This window comes from Paroedura picta, chromosome 1 (assembly GCF_049243985.1).
Source record: "Paroedura picta isolate Pp20150507F chromosome 1, Ppicta_v3.0, whole genome shotgun sequence".
NCBI lineage: Eukaryota > Metazoa > Chordata > Lepidosauria > Squamata > Gekkonidae > Paroedura > Paroedura picta.
In genome coordinates this window covers 66141125-66158606 of record NC_135369.1, presented here as the reverse complement: position 1 = coordinate 66158606, position 17482 = coordinate 66141125, and the positions used below count along the sequence as shown (strand labels likewise).

General features: G+C 48.6%; 1 protein-coding gene across 1 annotated transcript in view; it reads left to right on the top strand.

Annotated features, from left to right (window-relative positions):
* Positions 1-17482, top strand: part of PLB1 (phospholipase B1) — a 175495-nt gene that overhangs the window by 107626 nt on the left and 50387 nt on the right. Inside the window, exons 40-42 of the mRNA XM_077341488.1 lie at positions 1638-1742; positions 2634-2729; positions 5093-5164. Of these exons, the coding sequence (XP_077197603.1) occupies positions 1638-1742; positions 2634-2729; positions 5093-5164 (273 nt within the window). The remainder of the gene's footprint in view (positions 1-1637; positions 1743-2633; positions 2730-5092; positions 5165-17482) is intronic.

Below are 17482 nucleotides of genomic sequence, written 5' to 3'. Positions count from 1 at the left end.
CTTCCCCACCCCCAAAACAATTGCCCTCCCCCCCCAAATGTTTTCAAGCTTTAAGGCTCCAGATTGCAAGAGGGCTTGTAGTAAAAGGAGCCCTATGCATCTATGAATAGATGCATATGTGTTTAAATGTGTAAGTCTCATTTTAAAAAATTAGCTCACATCACGGTCTCTTTAAAAGAGCAAGAAATGTGATTGGCCGCCAGTCTTGATTGACAGGCAGAAGAGAGTAGCATGTATATCTTGTTCCCCTCTTCCGCCACTTCAAGCAGGTGTGCAAAATGGCAGGAAGCACAAAATGGCAGCAGAGGAGGCAGCACGTGATGAATTCCCAGAGGCACTTTTTTTTTTAGCACTATGCTATTGCGCTGGTATAAGGCTATTTTTATTTCTCTGCGGAATGGCCCTTGGTTTTACCTCCTTCCTCTTTCAACTGTAACCTGCTGATCAATGTTTGACTCCCTGAAATCCTGTGAACCCAAGAATCAAGTTTCCTAGATTGGAAGGAACTGCTAGATGGAAGGAAAGACAAGGAAGATCTGTGTTATTTGGATGAAAAGCTGCCGTCCCATGAACCAATAGCTGGATCCAACTCATTCTGTTCATACATCTTTGGCATGATTTAATTCTACAGTTAATATAAATAAAATATCATATTAGTTGCTCAAGTGAATCCTCCCAAATGTTGTGTATAGCCTGCCACTATGCTGTGGATAGCCTGTGTGTTGCCACACATAAAGAATCTGGCTTCTTTAAAATATAAACAGAGAAAAACAGAACCTTTCCAAGGCAATTGGTACAATAAATTTCATATATTAATAATTTTTTAAGGACCAACCAAAACGGTTTTTAGATATACTCCGTTTTCACAATTTTTCTTCAGTGGTTTCCTTATATATTTTGATTGACATTCCCCACAATACTTTACAGAGCTGGTGGCCTATCTATATATAAAACTTGGTTGATAAGAGTATAAGGAATCAACCCTGTTTTTCTCTGTATATATTTTGAACCTTTCTTCCTTTTTCGTATTGTAATTTCTTTAAAATATAAAGCAAGTCCCCAGTTTACATGGCTTTAGAAAAATACTTAAAATTTAGAAAAATACTTAAATAACCAATAAATCCTTCACGGACTTCACATGGAACAGAGAAAATGCACAGACAGTATCTTCCAGAATATTACAATTCGGAAGGTAAGACCTTCGGAAGGTAAGACCTAAGGTATTTGGACCCTGCACAATCTCCTTGTTTCTCACTTTTGGCTCATGATTGAAGTGAGAGACCCTGAAAATACCTGAAAAAATCAATAGGTATTTTGGACCAAAGGTCAAAATATATGCTCGTGATAGTTATTGGTAGATTTGGCATTTAAAGACATGTGAGAGCCAGCTGGGTGCAAGGCTGTCAGGCTAGGTCTGGGGATATTTGAGTGCCATTTTTACTCAACCATTAAGTGGGTGAATTTTGGCAAGTTACTCTTTCCAGATAAACTTTCCTCAAAGAGTTGTTACGAAAGGGAAATGGAGAAGGGAGGCAGAGCCATGTATACTGCCTGAAGGTGAGGTAAAATATCATAGATTCTTATTTCAAAAATAGGCTGAGAAATTAAAGAGTGCTTCTTTGTTTTTCTTATTGCAGAACAGTATGCAAAACCTGGTGGAGACAGGAAGGTATGACACTCGAGAAGATTTTACAGTAGTACTTCAGCCTTTCCTCAGAAACATCAGCTTGCCTCTTCTTCAGGTGTGTCCTGGGGTTAATATGGATTATAACCTTGCACAGATTCTTTGTACACCTACATAGCTATCAGGGTATTCTGTCTCTGAAGCAATCTGTTCCACATAATATTTCTAGTAAGGCTTTGAAGGAGGAACGTGTCTCATGGCTTAAGTGTCACTCAGCACTTATCCACTCAGGGTGGCTGTCCCACCCCTGAGTGCCTTCTCCTCCAACTGGCTTGCCTGTCTGCCCAGCAGCCAGTCAATCACCTTCCATCCCTCACCCCTGACCACCCCCTTCTCCTTCCACTTCCCTCCAAGGCTCAGAGGCTGCAGATCCCTGCTGGTGAGAGCTGCTCCTGCTGGTGAATTCCCTTCCCAGGGGCCTCCAGCCTGCAGCCTTCAGCCTTTCCAGGTCCTGGGGGGAGGGAGAGTCCATCCACATCCACCCCACCCCCCCAGTCTAGCGCCCATTTTATCCCTGAATGCAATGGGCTTGGCCCCTAATATACATAATAATACTATGATACCAACAGAACAAATGTCAGGATCCAGCTTCACATTTATTTGTGATTTATTTATTTTACTTACCATCTGTCTTTCTTACTGAGATCATATGCTTTGGATATCATGTTTGTGCCAGTCTGCTACAGCCTTATGTAACAGAGAGTGAATATAGATAACGGGAAGGTCAGCAGGATGTGAGCTCACAGAGCTCAGATCAAAGGTCTAATATTCCACATGCAGAATATAGTGCAGTATTTATGAATGGATAAGATCCCTAGGATCCTTTTAGCTTGATCTTGTAGGACAAATCTACCTGAAGGCTAAAGCACTTTAGGATAAAAGACATCCCCACCTCTGAAAATTCAGGAGTGCCCAAGAGTTTTTTCATTAATATTTCCTTTCCATTCAGGGTGACCGTCCAGATATCTCTTTCTTTGCACCTGACTGTTTTCACCTGAGTCAAAAATCACATTCTCAGCTCTCCAGAGCCCTCTGGAACAACATGGTAAGATGACATCTTTCAAGACATATTTATTTATTTATTTATTTTTGAATTTATATCCCGCTGCTCCCAGCAAGCTGTCTCATGGCAGATTACATTCCTAGAATTTTAGTTCATTTTCAGAGGAAGTCTTTTGAATACCCAAAGTTTATAATGAAACTGTAGAAGCCATGTGGGATTTTGTCAACAACCACAAATAGAAATTTTTGATTTATTCATTCATTTACTTATCCTTTAGTTTTTTATTTCACTCTGTCTCAACTGACTCAGGGTGGATCACAACATACTTACAATTACGTAAAATTCTAAAATACAATCTGAAACCTAGGTTGAATCTGCACAGAGTTTTTATTCCAATCCCAGGTGGATTCAGTCCCTGCCGTCTCCACTGAATGCGATTTCCATTTTGACATTGTCTGATTTAAATTTTCCCTCTGCAACAAGCATGATTCATCCGGAGTGATCCTACTTTTCCCTGCAATATCCTAGAGTGGATATAACCATCAATATTTGAAAAATCTGCATGTGAAAGCAATCAGATCTCTGCCTGTTCTGAACTTGCTGCTGAGCTCCATGGTAGAGAAGCCCTGATTGGCCAAGGCTTCAGTTCCAGGTTGCAAGGCTTAAAGGGGAAGCTCTAACTTCTCTTGGCAGAAGCTCCAGCAACCATAACTTCTCTCAGCAGAGATTTGCCTCTTGGTTTTTTTTGTCCCTCCTCTGCTGTCTCCAATCCTCTCCCCCCCTTCAAGAAAAGAATGAAAGAGGCTCCTACTGCGCTTGGCCCCCCCTCCCCTTCTGAGCTTCCCTAACCATGTGCAGAACACTTTTCTGTTTCAATGGGGGGGGGGATAGAGGAAGACCTGAGTGCCAATCAATCTGGATTCAGCAGGATTCACAATGGAATAAACAATGTAAGTGCAGATTCAGCCCTAGATTCAAGTGGATAACCATGTTGGCCTGAAGTAGTGCAACAAAATTTGAGTCCAATGGCACCTTTAATACCAACAAAGATTTATTCAAGGTGTGAGCTTTCATGTGCATGCACACTTCCTCAGTCAATGAAACAGGGATCATAGGAGTGCAGATATAAGGAGAAAGTAAAGTAATAGCAAATTAGTAAATAGCTTCATAAGTCCAAATATGCAAAATGATGATTCTTTGCTAGAAAAGCAGTCCTTTGGGTTCAATTGTCATTCACAAAAACATTGGGGCAATAAAAATGTTAAGGTTAGTGATTAATGGTAGACACTTTCCCATTTGTGAAAAGAAGTAATTAAAAGTGACTTGTTAGCCCTATCCATCTCCACCAAGCATGGAGGCAAACCCACAAGTGTCAAGCCCTGCTGAGTTTGTTATTCTGTCCTGAAAACAGAGAGTTGGATTCTAAATAGCATTACATACTTACTTACTTACATCACATAACAGTCTCATTGTCCCATCTAAATTAAAAAGAACAGGGCATTGTAAGGAATGTAGATATAAGAGTTGAATGAGGTTAGCATATGTAATGAGATAAAAAAATCAATATCCTTGTTGAATCCTGGGGATTCCATTATTTTGAATGCTGTAATCATTTGCATTTCTGTTCTAGTCTATTCCTTTCTAGTCTGTTCTTGAAGTTTCTTTGCAATAAAACAGCTACTTTGTGAATGACAATTGAACCCAAAGGACTGTTTTTCTAGCAATCATACTACATATTTATGATGTTGTTTACTAATTTGATACTAATTTACTTTCTTATACTTGTAGTCTTATGATCCTTGTTCCATTGTCTGAGGAAATGTGCATGTACATGAAAGCTCACACCTTGAATAAATCTTTGTTGGTTTTAAAGATGCCCTTAGACTCAGATCTGAAACCTACTGTAACTTAAAATTTTATAATAAATTAGTCTCTAACATTAGCCATAAAATCCTATCCTGCGATTGGGGATGGCATGATGTAAGCCTCCTTAAGGGGTACTGTTTGGCAGATACGGATGCAGGCAAAGAGGTCTGTGAGATCAGATGTCAGTTCTTGTTAGGCCTCAACCTTAGGCCTGGTCAAGCAGCTCTACTTTGCAAGCCTGTGGAACATTCTCAGGTCCTGCAGGGGTCTGATCTCATCTGATGTTGTCTGCAGTTCACCAGGCAATCCATAATGGCTACCAAGATATCATGAGGTAATCTCACAATTTAAAGCTTTTTCATTTGCTCAATTTCCTCCATTTTAAATTTCCTCCATTTGTAGAAACATCTGCCCTTTTTGTACCTGGCCCCAGTTTGCAGATTTTTTGATCCATTCTCTGGGGTAAAGTAAAATACATTATTATAAATGACAGGATTACAAAAATATGAGTACATAATCATTTCTCTTTTGTTTTACAGCTTGAGCCATTAGGGAAGAAAACGTTTTCCTGTGATTTTACAGCTAATATTACCTTGGGATGTCCAACTACAGTAATTATTATTATTATTATTATTATTATTATTATTATTATTATTATTATTATTATTATTATTATTATTATTATTTAGATTACTCACCTCCCCCCCCCAAGGCTTGAGGCAAGTCACAACATTTAACCAACATGAACCCCAACTATATACAAAAAAAGAATGACAGTATAAATATTCTCTACCAGTATTAAAGATAAGATGTGGTGGTATATTGTACAACCTTCCAACTACAAATATTTGTAAGAATGAATATTTTAGATATTTAAATGAGAGTTAATTTTCGAGAAGAACACTTGGTTCTGGTATGCCACTTTTCTCTACCCAAAGGAGTCTCAGAGTGGCTTACAGTCGCCTTCCCTTTCCTCTCCCCACAACAGACACCCTCTGGGGTGGGTGAGGCTGAGAGAGCCCTGATATCACTGCTCGATCAGAACAGCTTTATCAGTGCTGTGGCAAGCCCAAGGTCACCCAGCTGGTTGTATGTGTGGGAGCTTGGAATCAAAACTGGCTTGCCAGAGTAGAAGTCTGCACTCCTAACCACTACACCAAACTGGCTCTCTAGGGAAACAGGGTATCAACAACAAATGCTCAGAGGCATAGGCTCCTCTCATGCCTGGGTATTTGGGTTCTTGTTTGGTCATCCATTGTCTGAAGATCTCCAGAATATGTAATCACCTTGGCAGACTTTTTATTATTATTATTTAGATTTATTACTCGCCTCCCCCCCTTTCCCCAAGGCTCGAGGCAAGTCACAACATTTAAAACCCCAATAAAAACCCTATACAAAAATAGAACGACAGTAAATGGCACCTTCAGTCTAATTGTGAAGCATTTTATATACACATAAATACTTCAGCTGCCAGAAGATACTACTTTGCTTTGGAGAAAATGGCTGCCCTGGAGAGTGGATTTGATGACATTGTACCCCACAGGGATCCCTGTCCTCTCCAGGTTCCATCTGCAAATCTCCAGGAGTTAACCAACATGAATTTGGCAACCCTACCCCACATCCCCTGCCTGTGGCCAGGGAGGACCTGGCAACCATAACAATGAGACTATTATCATTATACTTTAAAACCAAGTTTTAAAAAAATGTACCTATTTTCTCTATATGACCTAAAAGAGAGTAGCTAAATCTACAGGATAATAACTCAAAATACCCTGCCCTGGGTTCTTAATAATCTCACCTGTTGATTGGAAGGGCCTTTTTTATTGGTTGACACCTTAAAGCTAGAGGCTAATTGAAGACGATTGAGAAAGAGGATTGAGAAATATGAGTATCACACAAACTGAACTTTGCAATATTCAGAAACCAGCACTGGCTATTATTATTTATGGATACAGAGTTCAATCACTGTCATCTTTGTATTAGACTGAAAACCAATTATCTAACTATGATGGCTTTAATTGGACTGCACCTCCTTTATTTCATGGCAGAGCTGTTGGTTTCCAGTAAGCAATCAGTGTATTTTCTAGCTAGTGCTTTGGGGATATCTGAAAGGTAGGTGATCGTGGGAGGGAGAAATCTATGAGCTCCCATCATTCAAAAGAGGAAGAATACAATTCTGTCCTTTCCCTCTGAGGTAGAGAGTCCTTCTGCATACTCAGTCCTAGAAAAGTGAGGGCAAAACTACATGTTATGTTGGACAATTGTCGGGAACCCGCTTGCTAACTGAAAAAACAGGGTGCCCCTTGAAGAAAACGTCACGCCAGGCCTGGTGAACGATACAACAGGAACAAGCTTTATTTCAGCAACGTGGAGTCCGCTGGTATGGAGTAAGAGCTTCCACCGAACTCCAGTTGGAAGCTCTCTTTTATACAAAACCCACCTCCTTTGGTTGTATTGCCCCACCCAGTACTTCCGGAGGGAACATGCTGATACAATCATGACTCATGCACATATGCGAGGTTTTCCGGGGTTCCCGATGGCCCATTTTCCTGGAACAAAGGGCCATCTCCGGGCCCTTGTCAAAAGGTGGAGGGGGACATTGAGGTTCTTTAGCGGCCATTGCCACCTCAACGATCGGGTGGGGCGCCCAGCTGCCGGCTTGCCTGTGATCACCATGCCCTACCTCCGTGATCGCGGGCGCCTCTGATGGCGGGGTTCGGTCTGGTTCCCAAGCCACCAAGGACCGAACCACGACATTCTGCCCCCCCAAAGGTCCATTCTCCAACCCCCCCGGGACGGCCAGGATACCGCTTGTGGAAACGTTCAGTGAGTCGGGGCGCAAGGACGTCCGCTGCCCAGACCCATTCCCGGTCCCCCAAAGCGAAGTCCTTCCATTCCACGAGGTACTGCAACTTCCCCCTGTGGAGTCTAGAGTCCAGGATATCCGCCACCTCGTGGTGCTCCCCCCCCGGCAGGACCTCGGGCGCTGGCGGGGAAAACACGGGGTGCCAAACATCACCGTCCGGAGTTTTTTTTAGAAGGCTCACGTGAAAGACGGGATGGATGTGCCGGAGGTTCTTGGGGAGCTTGAGCTTGACCGAAACTTCGTTGATCGGGGCCAAGACCTCGAAAGGCCCCAAAAACCGAGGGCCTAGCTTCTTGCTGGGCAAATTCAACCGGAGGTTCCGGGTGGAAAGGTAAACTCGATCCCCCGGTCGGATCTCCTCAGCTGGTCGTCTCTTCCGGTCGGCGTCCTCTTTCTGCGCTGCCTTGACTTTGTGGAGCTGCTCCTGCAGCGACTTCCAGCAGCTCCCGGCACGCTTCCCCCACTCGCGAAGGTCGGCCGATTCCCGGGCGGGGACCTCTCCAAGCTCCGGGAAGTGTCTCAGGTCTGTCCCGTAGACGACGGCAAAAGGCGACATCTCCGTGCTGCTGTGGTCTGCGTTGTTGTACGCGAACTCGGCCAGGGGGAGCAGGGGCACCCAGGTGTCTTGATGATAGGAACCGAAACACCGCAAGTACTGCTCCAGTACTTGATTAACCCGCTCGGTCTGCCCGTCCGTCTGGGGGTGGTAAGCGGAGCTCAGCCCTTGCTCGATGTCTAACAGGCGCAGGAAAGCTTGCCAAAACCGGGACACGAATTGTGAGCCCCGATCGGAAATCACCTTGTCCGGCAGCCCGTGCAGTCGGAACACGTGATCCAGGAACATCCGAGCCAACTGTGAAGCACTGGGGACACTGGCGCAAGGAATGAAGTGGGCCTGTTTGGAAAATAGATCTACCACCACCCAGATCACCGTTTTCCCCTTGCTGGGAGGCAAGTCTGTTATAAAGTCCATGGAGATCACTGACCACGGCCGGGTCGGGACCTCGAGCGGGTGCAGCAGCCCTTTCGGCTTGCCAACCCCCGGCTTGCAGGTCAGGCAGACAGGACAACCACTGACGTAAGCTTTTGTGTCCCGCCGCAGACTGGGCCACCAAAACCGCCGCCGGGCCAACTTCCAGGATTTTACGAAACCGAAGTGCCCGGCGGTCTTAGCATCGTGGCAGAGGCTGAGGGCTTCCCGTCGTAGCCCTTCCGGGACGTAGACAGCCTCCCCCCTCCGCCAGAGACCGGAGTCCAAAATCAAAGAGTCCCGGAGCTCAGCCAGCTCCTCGTCTGTCCCGTAGGCTGCCACTAGGCGGTCTCGGAGCGGGGCGGTCGCCGGGTCGGGCTCCCATTCCCCCCTGGCCCGACGCCTAGTGACGACCCCCCGTCCCAGCTGCTCCTCACCGAACACAGACCTGGTGCAGGGAGCGTACCCCTCCCCATGATGCGGCAGCCGGGAGAGGGCGTCCGCGAGGAAATTCTCTTTGCCGGGGATGTGACCCAGCTTGAAATTGTACCGCGAAAAGAACTCCGCCCACCTCATCTGCTTGGCGTTCAGGGATCGCGGTTGCCGGAGCGCCTCCAGATTCTTGTGATCTGTCCAGACCTCGAACGGCTCCTCTGTTTCCTCCAGCCAATGCCGCCATTCGGTGAGGGCGAACTTAATCGCAAACGCCTCCTTCTCCCAGGTAGACCAGTTCCGCTCCGTTTCGGCGAATTTTCGTGAGAGGTAGGCCGCCGGCCTCAGCTGTCCCGCCTGGTCTCGCTGCAGGAGAACCGCCCCGGCTGCTGCGTCGCTGGCGTCGACTTGTACCACCATCGGCTGGGTTGGGTCGACGTGCAGTAGCGTGGGCTCAGACGCGAAAGCTTGCTTGAGGGCCAGGAACGCTGCCTCCGATTTCTCATTCCAGCCGAGCGCTGCGCTGGGCCGCGTGGCGCGAGGACCTCTCCCCTTGGTACCTAGCAAGTCCGTGAGGGGAGCCACTACGGAGGAGTATCTGGGGATGAAGCCTCTAAAAAAATTAGCAAACCCCAGGAAGCTTTGTAGCTGTTTCCGGGTGCGGGGCCTTTCCCAGTCCAGCACCGCCTGCACCTTCTCGGGGTCCATAGCTATGCCCTGGGCTGAGATGCGGTAGCCCAAATAGTCCAGGGAGGGACGGTGGAATTCGCACTTAGCCAGCTTCACGTATAGGTGGTTTGCCAGCAGGCGCTTTAACACCTCCCTCACCAGGGTCACGTGCTCTTGGGGATCTTGGCTGTAGATCAGGACGTCATCCAAATAAACAACCACCCCCTGAAACAGAAGGTCCTGCAACACCTCATTAATTAGACTCATGAAAACCCCAGGTGCCCCGCTTAAACCGAACGGCATCACTTTAAATTCGAATTGTCCCAATTGACAGTTAAACGCCGTTTTCCACTCATCCCCCTCCCGGATGCGTACCCGGTAGTACGCCTCCCTTAGGTCCAGCTTAGTGAACAGAGTCCCTTTGCCCAGCCGGGCCAGCAAATCCGGGATCAGCGGGAGGGGGTAAGCGTTCCCCGCTGCGATGGCGTTGAGGCCCCGGTAGTCCTGGCACAGCCGTCGGGACCCATCCTTTTTCCGGACGAACAAGACTGGAGCTCCCATGGGACTGGAAGCGGGCCGGATGAAACCTCGGGCCAGATTTTTTCCCAAAAACTCCCGGAGGTCCTTGAGCTCACCCTCACTCATTTTGTAGATGCGCCCTTTGGGCAGTACCGCCCCCTCTGGGATGTTGATAGCGCAGTCCGTGCGGCGGTGTGGGGGTAGCTCGTCCGCTTCCCGCTCGCTGAAAACGGCTGCGAGGTCTCGGTACTCTGGCGGGACCTCGGGCTCTGGTTTCTCCTGCTGCGCCGCCGCCGCTCCCCTGGGACGCGCCGCCGTCCTCTTGTGGCTGGAATTCTCGCGGGGGACCCGATGCCGTGCACCCACCGTCAAGTCGAACTTCAGGGTCCCCGCCCGCCAGTCCACCACGGGGTTGTGTTCCTTCAGCCAATCCAGGCCCAACACCGCCCGATATCCCGCTACGGGGACCTGGATCAGCCACCGCAGCTCTTGGTGGTCCCCTATGTGGATGGCGATAGGACCCACCTCCTCCCCGAAAGGTCCCCCCTGAATCGGGCTGCCGTCCATCTGGACGAAAACCAGGGGAACCTTCCGAATGCGCTTCGGTAGCCCCAAAGCCCGGGCTATCTGGGGGTGGACCATGCTGTGGTCGCATCCAGAGTCCAAAAGAGCCTCCCCCACCCAACTTAGTCCGTTCTCCGGGTTCCGGAGCTCTAAAATTACCACGTTCGGAGGTCGCGCCTCATGCTGTAGGGGTTTTCCCTCGCACCGCGGGACCTGCTGCCCGGCGCCGTCTACAGCAGGTCCTGGCCGTTTCCCGTCGCCTGGACGCTTCCCGGTTCGTTGCGGAGGTCCTCCGCCCGGCGTGCCTGCTGGGGGCGTGTCGCACCTCCCCCCTGGGAGAGCCCGCGGTCCTCCCCCCCTTGCCGTTGGCACGCTGCTGCGAAATGTCCTGACCCCCCGCATTTCAGGCACAGTCCTTCCCGGCGTCTCCTTTCCCGCTCGGGGTTCGGGGGTCGTTTGGGGCGAGAGTTGTCGGGGCCCGGTCTTGGCGCCTCGGCTGACCCGCCTTTGGCCTCCCGGGGGGGTGCGGCGGCCCAACCCAGGCTGGCTTCCAGCTTGGCGACCACAAAACACCACCCCTCCAGTGTAGACAGATCTTCTTCCGTCCCCTTGATCACGGCCCATTCCCTGAGCTTCGGGTTAAGGCCCTCCCGGAAGTACTCGATTTGGGTCTCCTCGTTCCAGGAGAACACCTTGCCTGCTTCCCTCCGGAAAATGTCTATATAGTCCATAACCCCCCTAGTACCCTGTCGAAGTCCCTTGATCCGACTCTTTGCCTTGTCCTCAGCCTGGGGGTCCTGGAATCGTCGGCGGAGCGCGACCATGAAGTCCTGCAGGTCCTGAGTTGCCGGGTCGCCGCGCTCGGCCAACCCCAGGTACCACTGACCCGCCTTGCCCTGGAGACACGAGGCCACCCCCCAGACCAAGTCCTCGGAGTCCTCATACCGGTCTCCATATCTCCGGGCATGCGTCAGCGCGTGGAGGAGGAACTGCGGGAGGTCGTCCGGCGTCCCGTCGAAACGCGCCTTAAGCTCTGGGGGGGAACGTTTTGGAGAGTAGTCCGACCCCCTCCGGATCCGGGATTCTCGGCGTCCTGCTCCGCTCCACCGGCTACCAACTTGCCCAACGACGCCGTGCCGCTCCCTGCCTTGCACGTCGCTCCTGCGTTGGTCCGGCTCTCGCCGCCCCGTCGGCTCACCAGTGCCGGGCTCGTCCTCGTCGCTGGAGGCGTCCTCACTCGACGCGATCCCCTCCGCCGTTGTATTACCAGTCCCTCCGGGCCCGGCCCGAGCTTGCTCACGGGCTTCAGCTGCCTGCAAGCGCCTGGCCAAGTCCGCCATGGCCCGCCGCAGGTCCTCTAGGGATTCCTCAGGTCTTACCGGGCGAAGCGCCTGCCTCAGCTGGGTGTCCCAGGTTGGGGCCAACCCCCCAGACCTCGGCGCGCTCCCCGCCGTGCTTGGGAACCCCATGGCCCGGCGCCTTCCCTTGGCCGCCGCTGCCGAGGGTCTCGGGGTCCCGGACAGCTGCTCCTGGCCCCCCGATTTTCGGAGGAAATCTCCCGGGGACATTAAACCCATGTTCCCGGGGTTCGTGGGGGTCGAGACCGCCTCGTTGCTTGAAAACGCCATCTCTGGATCCGTCCCGATAAGCGCTCGGATGCGATGCCGACCCTGGAGTTCGGTGGAAGCTCTTACGATGTCGGGAACCCGCTTGCTAACTGAAAAAACAGGGTGCCCCTTGAAGAAAACGTCACGCCAGGCCTGGTGAACGATACAACAGGAACAAGCTTTATTTCTGCAACGTGGAGTCCGCTGGTATGGAGTAAGAGCTTCCACCGAACTCCAGGTGGAAGCTCTCTTTTATACAAAACCCACCTCCTTTGGTTGTATTGCCCCACCCAGTACTTCCGGAGGGAACATGCTGATACAATCATGACTCATGCACATATGCGAGGTTTTCCGGGGTTCCCGATGGCCCATTTTCCTGGAACAAAGGGCCATCTCCGGGCCCTTGTCAAAAGGTGGAGGGGGACATTGAGGTTCTTTAGCGGCCATTGCCACCTCAACGATCGGGTGGGGCGCCCAGCTGCCGGCTTGCCTGTGATCACCATGCCCTACCTCCGTGATCGCGGGCGCCTCTGATGGCGGGGTTCGGTCTGGTTCCCAAGCCACCAAGGACCGAACCACGACAACAATTTGGGTCTGGATCCAGGGCAGAGTCTTCACTTACTTTGTTTATTCCATTGTCAATCCTGTTGAATTGAGATCGATTTGAACTCAAGTCTTCCTCTCCCTCCCCTCCCCATTGAAACAGGAAAGTATTCTGTACGTGGTTAGGAAGGCTCAGAAGAGCGGGGCAGGGAGGCAAATGGAGACTCTTTCTTTGTTTTCTTGAAGCGGGCAGAGAATCAAAGAAGTCAGATGAGGAAGGAAAAAATCCTTTCTTTTCTTGAAGGGGGCGGGGGAGAGGATAGAAGAAAGCAGAAAAAAATCCAAGACCAACAGAAGTTGAGAGAAATTAGGGGCTTCTCCTTTAAGGCAGGCTTGTCACATAACCACCTGTGGCCAGTCATGGGTTCCCTACCACGGAGGAGAGCCCAGATTCAAAACAATGCGATTTTAAAATATATTGAGCATTAAAAGCACTCCAAGAAATCGCACAATAAAGGTAGGGTCACTCCGGATCAATCCTTCTTGCTGCAGAAGGAAAACTTAAATCGCCCCAAATCAAAACGAAATCGCATTCTGTGTAGAGGGCAGGGACTGAATCGACCTGGGGTTGGAATAAAAGCTCCATGCAGTTTACACCCAGGTTTGAATAGCTGGGTACTAGGTTCCCACTGCAGCTGCATTCCTTGCAGTCACATAGCAGCTGTAGGGAATGGCATTTTAAAGTCACCAGGAATCTGATTGGATTTAGGACAATAGCATAGGGAGAGGAGGGACTCCTGCCTCCAGCACTGGTTTTCTGAGTCAAAGTTGCCAAGGGAGAATAATTTGTCCATCTTCAGAGCTACAACCCATACCCAGCTCAGAAAAACATAACATGTTGTTTGGCCTTAAGAGGGAATTGGTTTTTATGTTAACCAGAAGGACTGGCAGATACCCTAGAATATCCTCAAAGACTGTAATTTGAGAAATTCTAGATTCTATTTCCAGTTAATGAATTTTCCAATTTTCATTCAACTCAAGCATTTATTTATAGCTAAATCTAAGCTATCTGTTCTGAAGGAGTAAAATTGGAGTTTCTTTTTGTAAATGAGTCTAGAAACGGTCATTCAGATTCAGACCTGGGTGTAAACTGCACGGAGCTTTTATTCCAACCCCAGATCGATTCAGTCCCTGCCCTCTATACAGAATGCGATTTCCATTTGGATTTTGGGCGATTTAAGTTTTCCTTCTGCAGCAAGGATTGATCCGGAGTGACCCTACCTTTATTGTGGGATATCTCAGAGTGCTGTTAATCCTCAATATCCAGATTGGGAAAGAAACTCCGTGGTAGAGAACTTCTGATAGGCTACACCTGGTCATGTGACACGCTTGCCTTAAAGGAGAAGCCCCTAATTTCTCTCAACTTCTGTCGGTCCTCTGCCTTTTTCGATCCTCTCCCCCACCCCTCCAAGAAAAGAAAGAGGCTCCCTGCCTGGCTCCTCTCCCCCCCCCTTCAAGAAAAGAAAGAAAGAGGCTTGCCTCCCTCCCCCCCCCCTTCTGAGCCTCCCTAACCACGTGCAGAAGACTTTCCTGTTTCAATGGGGAGGAGGGGGGGAGAGGAAGACCCGAGTTCAAAGCGATCTGAATTCAACAGGATTGACAATGGAATAAACAAAGTAAGTGCAGACTCTGCCCTGGAGTAGTCTTATAACCCAGAATATTTTTCTTTCTAGGGCCCATTCTGCACACAATGCCCTTTCAATGTGCTTTTGCAGCTGGATTTTCCTGTGCAAATCAGGAAAATCAACTTCCAAAGTGCATTGGAACTGCATTATCTAACATGTATGAATGGGCGCTGATCTGCTTAGGGATGAGTGGGGTGGGATACTAAACCTGAATTTTCCTGCCTTGGTCATAATGATTTGTGTGAGCATGTGCATGCTCACATTTACACTAAGTCTCTTGATTTAATATCATTGTTTAGAACCAAGAGTACTGAATTTATCATAGATATGTGCAGCTGTGACATTACTAAAACTGTTTTGTACCAGTGTAACTATAACAGCATCTTACATACATGTGAGGTCAAACCATGCCCAGTTATAGCTTCCTGAAAACTGCATGTTCTTTCATGGTTCCTTCTTTCCTTTTCTCTAGAGATGTGTCTCTAGAGTTCCCAATAGGAAATAATTTTAAGAAAATAGAATACACTAAAGGCAGTAAGATAAACTGCTCAATCAGTAAAATCTAAACTGACTGCTCACCCACTACCTGATTGGCCTTCATCCAGGAATGGCTCATCCAGGTAGTTTATAGCCTGAATCAGGAGTCAGCCCTCAGTCAGGAAGGACTTAGCAAGGGGACAGCTCTCTACCTCCAACTTCCTGCCAGTTTCAGAAGACTGCTGGGTGGAAGAGGAGCCAGCCTCAGAGTATGCCCTGCTTCTAGTAAGCGGCTGTGGTCTTCTGGCCTCTTTCAACTCAGAGGACATGAGGGGACCTGGGGCAGCCTCTGTGTGCCTTCTGGAGGTGGGGGGGGGGCTGCAGAAGGCCCAGAAATGGCTCCCTGATAGCCCTCTGGGATCCAGGGTGCTGAGGAATTGCCACTGCCCTGGGTATGTTTACTCATGAGTAGGTCATGTGAGGTTTGCAATGTGCAATCTGAAAAGGGAGGAATGCTTTGGAGGTAGCCATCAAAGGCAATTGCAGTAGGGAAAATAATGCTGAGGTGGGTGGGACTGGGAAAATGTAGACTTTCCCTTTCCACATGGAGACCACCTTGGTCTTGCTACAGTCTTTTGAAGACCATCACAACAAAGAAAATTTGAGACCAATGGCATGGAAGATGGGGATACTGTAGAGGGGCACAGAAGTACCATGAGGCCATGGGGACAAGTGGAGTGGGGAGACACTGTTTCCCAGTAGCAACTTCCCAGTGGCATCTTCCCTGTAGGAGTTGGTTTTTACCGTGCTTTTCACTGCCCAGAAGAGTATCATAGTGGCTTATAAGCGCCTTCCGTTCCTTTCCCCACACTAAATACCCTGTGAGGTAGGTGAGGCTGAAAGAGCTTTGAGAGAAACTGCTGTATAAGAACAGTTTCTAACTGGACTGTGACTAGCCCAAGGTCACCCAGCACATAGAGGAGCAGGGAATCAAATCCAGCTCACTACATTAGAAACCGCTGCTCTTAACCACTACACCAAGCTGTACAAATTGCCATTGTCTGAAAGAGATGTAGCTAGAGCACAGGAAGAAGAAGCTGTTGCAGGAGGATAGTGTAAGTCTTTTGTGACTTGCTCATTGACTGTTATGGGATTCTTTTACTTTAAATTTGGACCTTCTGGTCAATGGTTTCTCAGAGTAATCCAAAAGGGAAACACTCAGGTATTTCCTACACGGACAGGTGATTGTGTGTTTCATGAGTTTTAAAATTGGAGAAGGGAGGAATGCTTTTGTCTTCTGTTCTCCCTCTCTTTTCCCCCTCTCTCTGTGCGGAGGGGAGTACCCCACAGCCCTTTCTTCCAGGGGAACTGCTCTTTATAATCTGGATATGAGCTTTCATTCTGGGGGTTCTTCAAGTTCCACTGGAGGCTGGCATCCCTGAACACTGGCAGGGATGCCAGCCTCCAGCTGGGACCTGGAGATTCCTCTTCTGGGGTCTCTTGAAGCCTGAAGAACATTTCAGGGGTTTCTCAATGGTAAAAAAGTTGAGAAAAGCTGACAAAGAGGTAGTAATTGAGAAACCCTCTGTAAGTTCTTTGCCAATAAACATTTTCATGTTTGATTGTAATATACAACTGTTTTTGATTTACTTTGATATTGAACTGAACTGAAGAACATACAGACTGAAAGGTTTTCAGTTATTCAAACAAATTTTGCTATCAATTAAAGGAGGATACTGTGACAAGTTAAATTATATGATGTTCATTGTTATTAACAATTACTGCCACACAGTATTTCTCTTTGTTCCCACCTGGAGCCTGGCATCCCTGCACCTCCATGGAATCCAAAGCCAGAAAGTCCTACCTCCCAAGTAGTCCTTTTCTCCAGGGTGACTGATCTACTCAGCCTGGAAGTGACTTGCAATTTCACACATCCCCAGGTCCCTACTAGAGATTCACATTCCCCCAAACCTCTCTGGGACACAGTGCCACAGAGTTCCCACCTCCCAAGCATCTGTTTTATCTACAGGAGCCTGGAGATGAGTTGTCATTGCACAGTCCCCCTTCCAAAACAGCCATTTTTCCCTTGGGAGCTGATCTCTATAGTCTGCGGATGACCGCCAATCCCAGATTTCCAGGCTGCACGTGGAGGTTGGTGTCCCCTTGGTTAGCAATGTTCCCTGAGGTTTGGAGGCAGGACCTCAAGGGTCTGGAAGGGCAGGAGATGTAGTAAAGGCTGTCCACCAGTGCCACGGAACCCAGTTTGACCTCTGCCTGCCTTTCTTCCTTCTTTCATTCCTTCCCCCTCCCATGATTTTCACTTATGTCATGTAGCCAGCCCCTAGGAAGGCCACAGTGCATCCTAGCAGCCATTGTTTCCCTGTGTGCAACAGGTTTTGATTGTAATACAGTGATAAAAATAAGTTAATATAGCAATACACTGCCTGGAAGGGGACTTTGTTGTGAAGTGAAATGCAATGGTAGTTTCATACAGTAGATTTTAGAAGACTCCATTTGGATGCTGGACAGCTGTTCAGAGTGCCCTGAGCATTAACTGGACAAGAATGTTAAATTTTTTGCTGAGTTTCAATATCTCC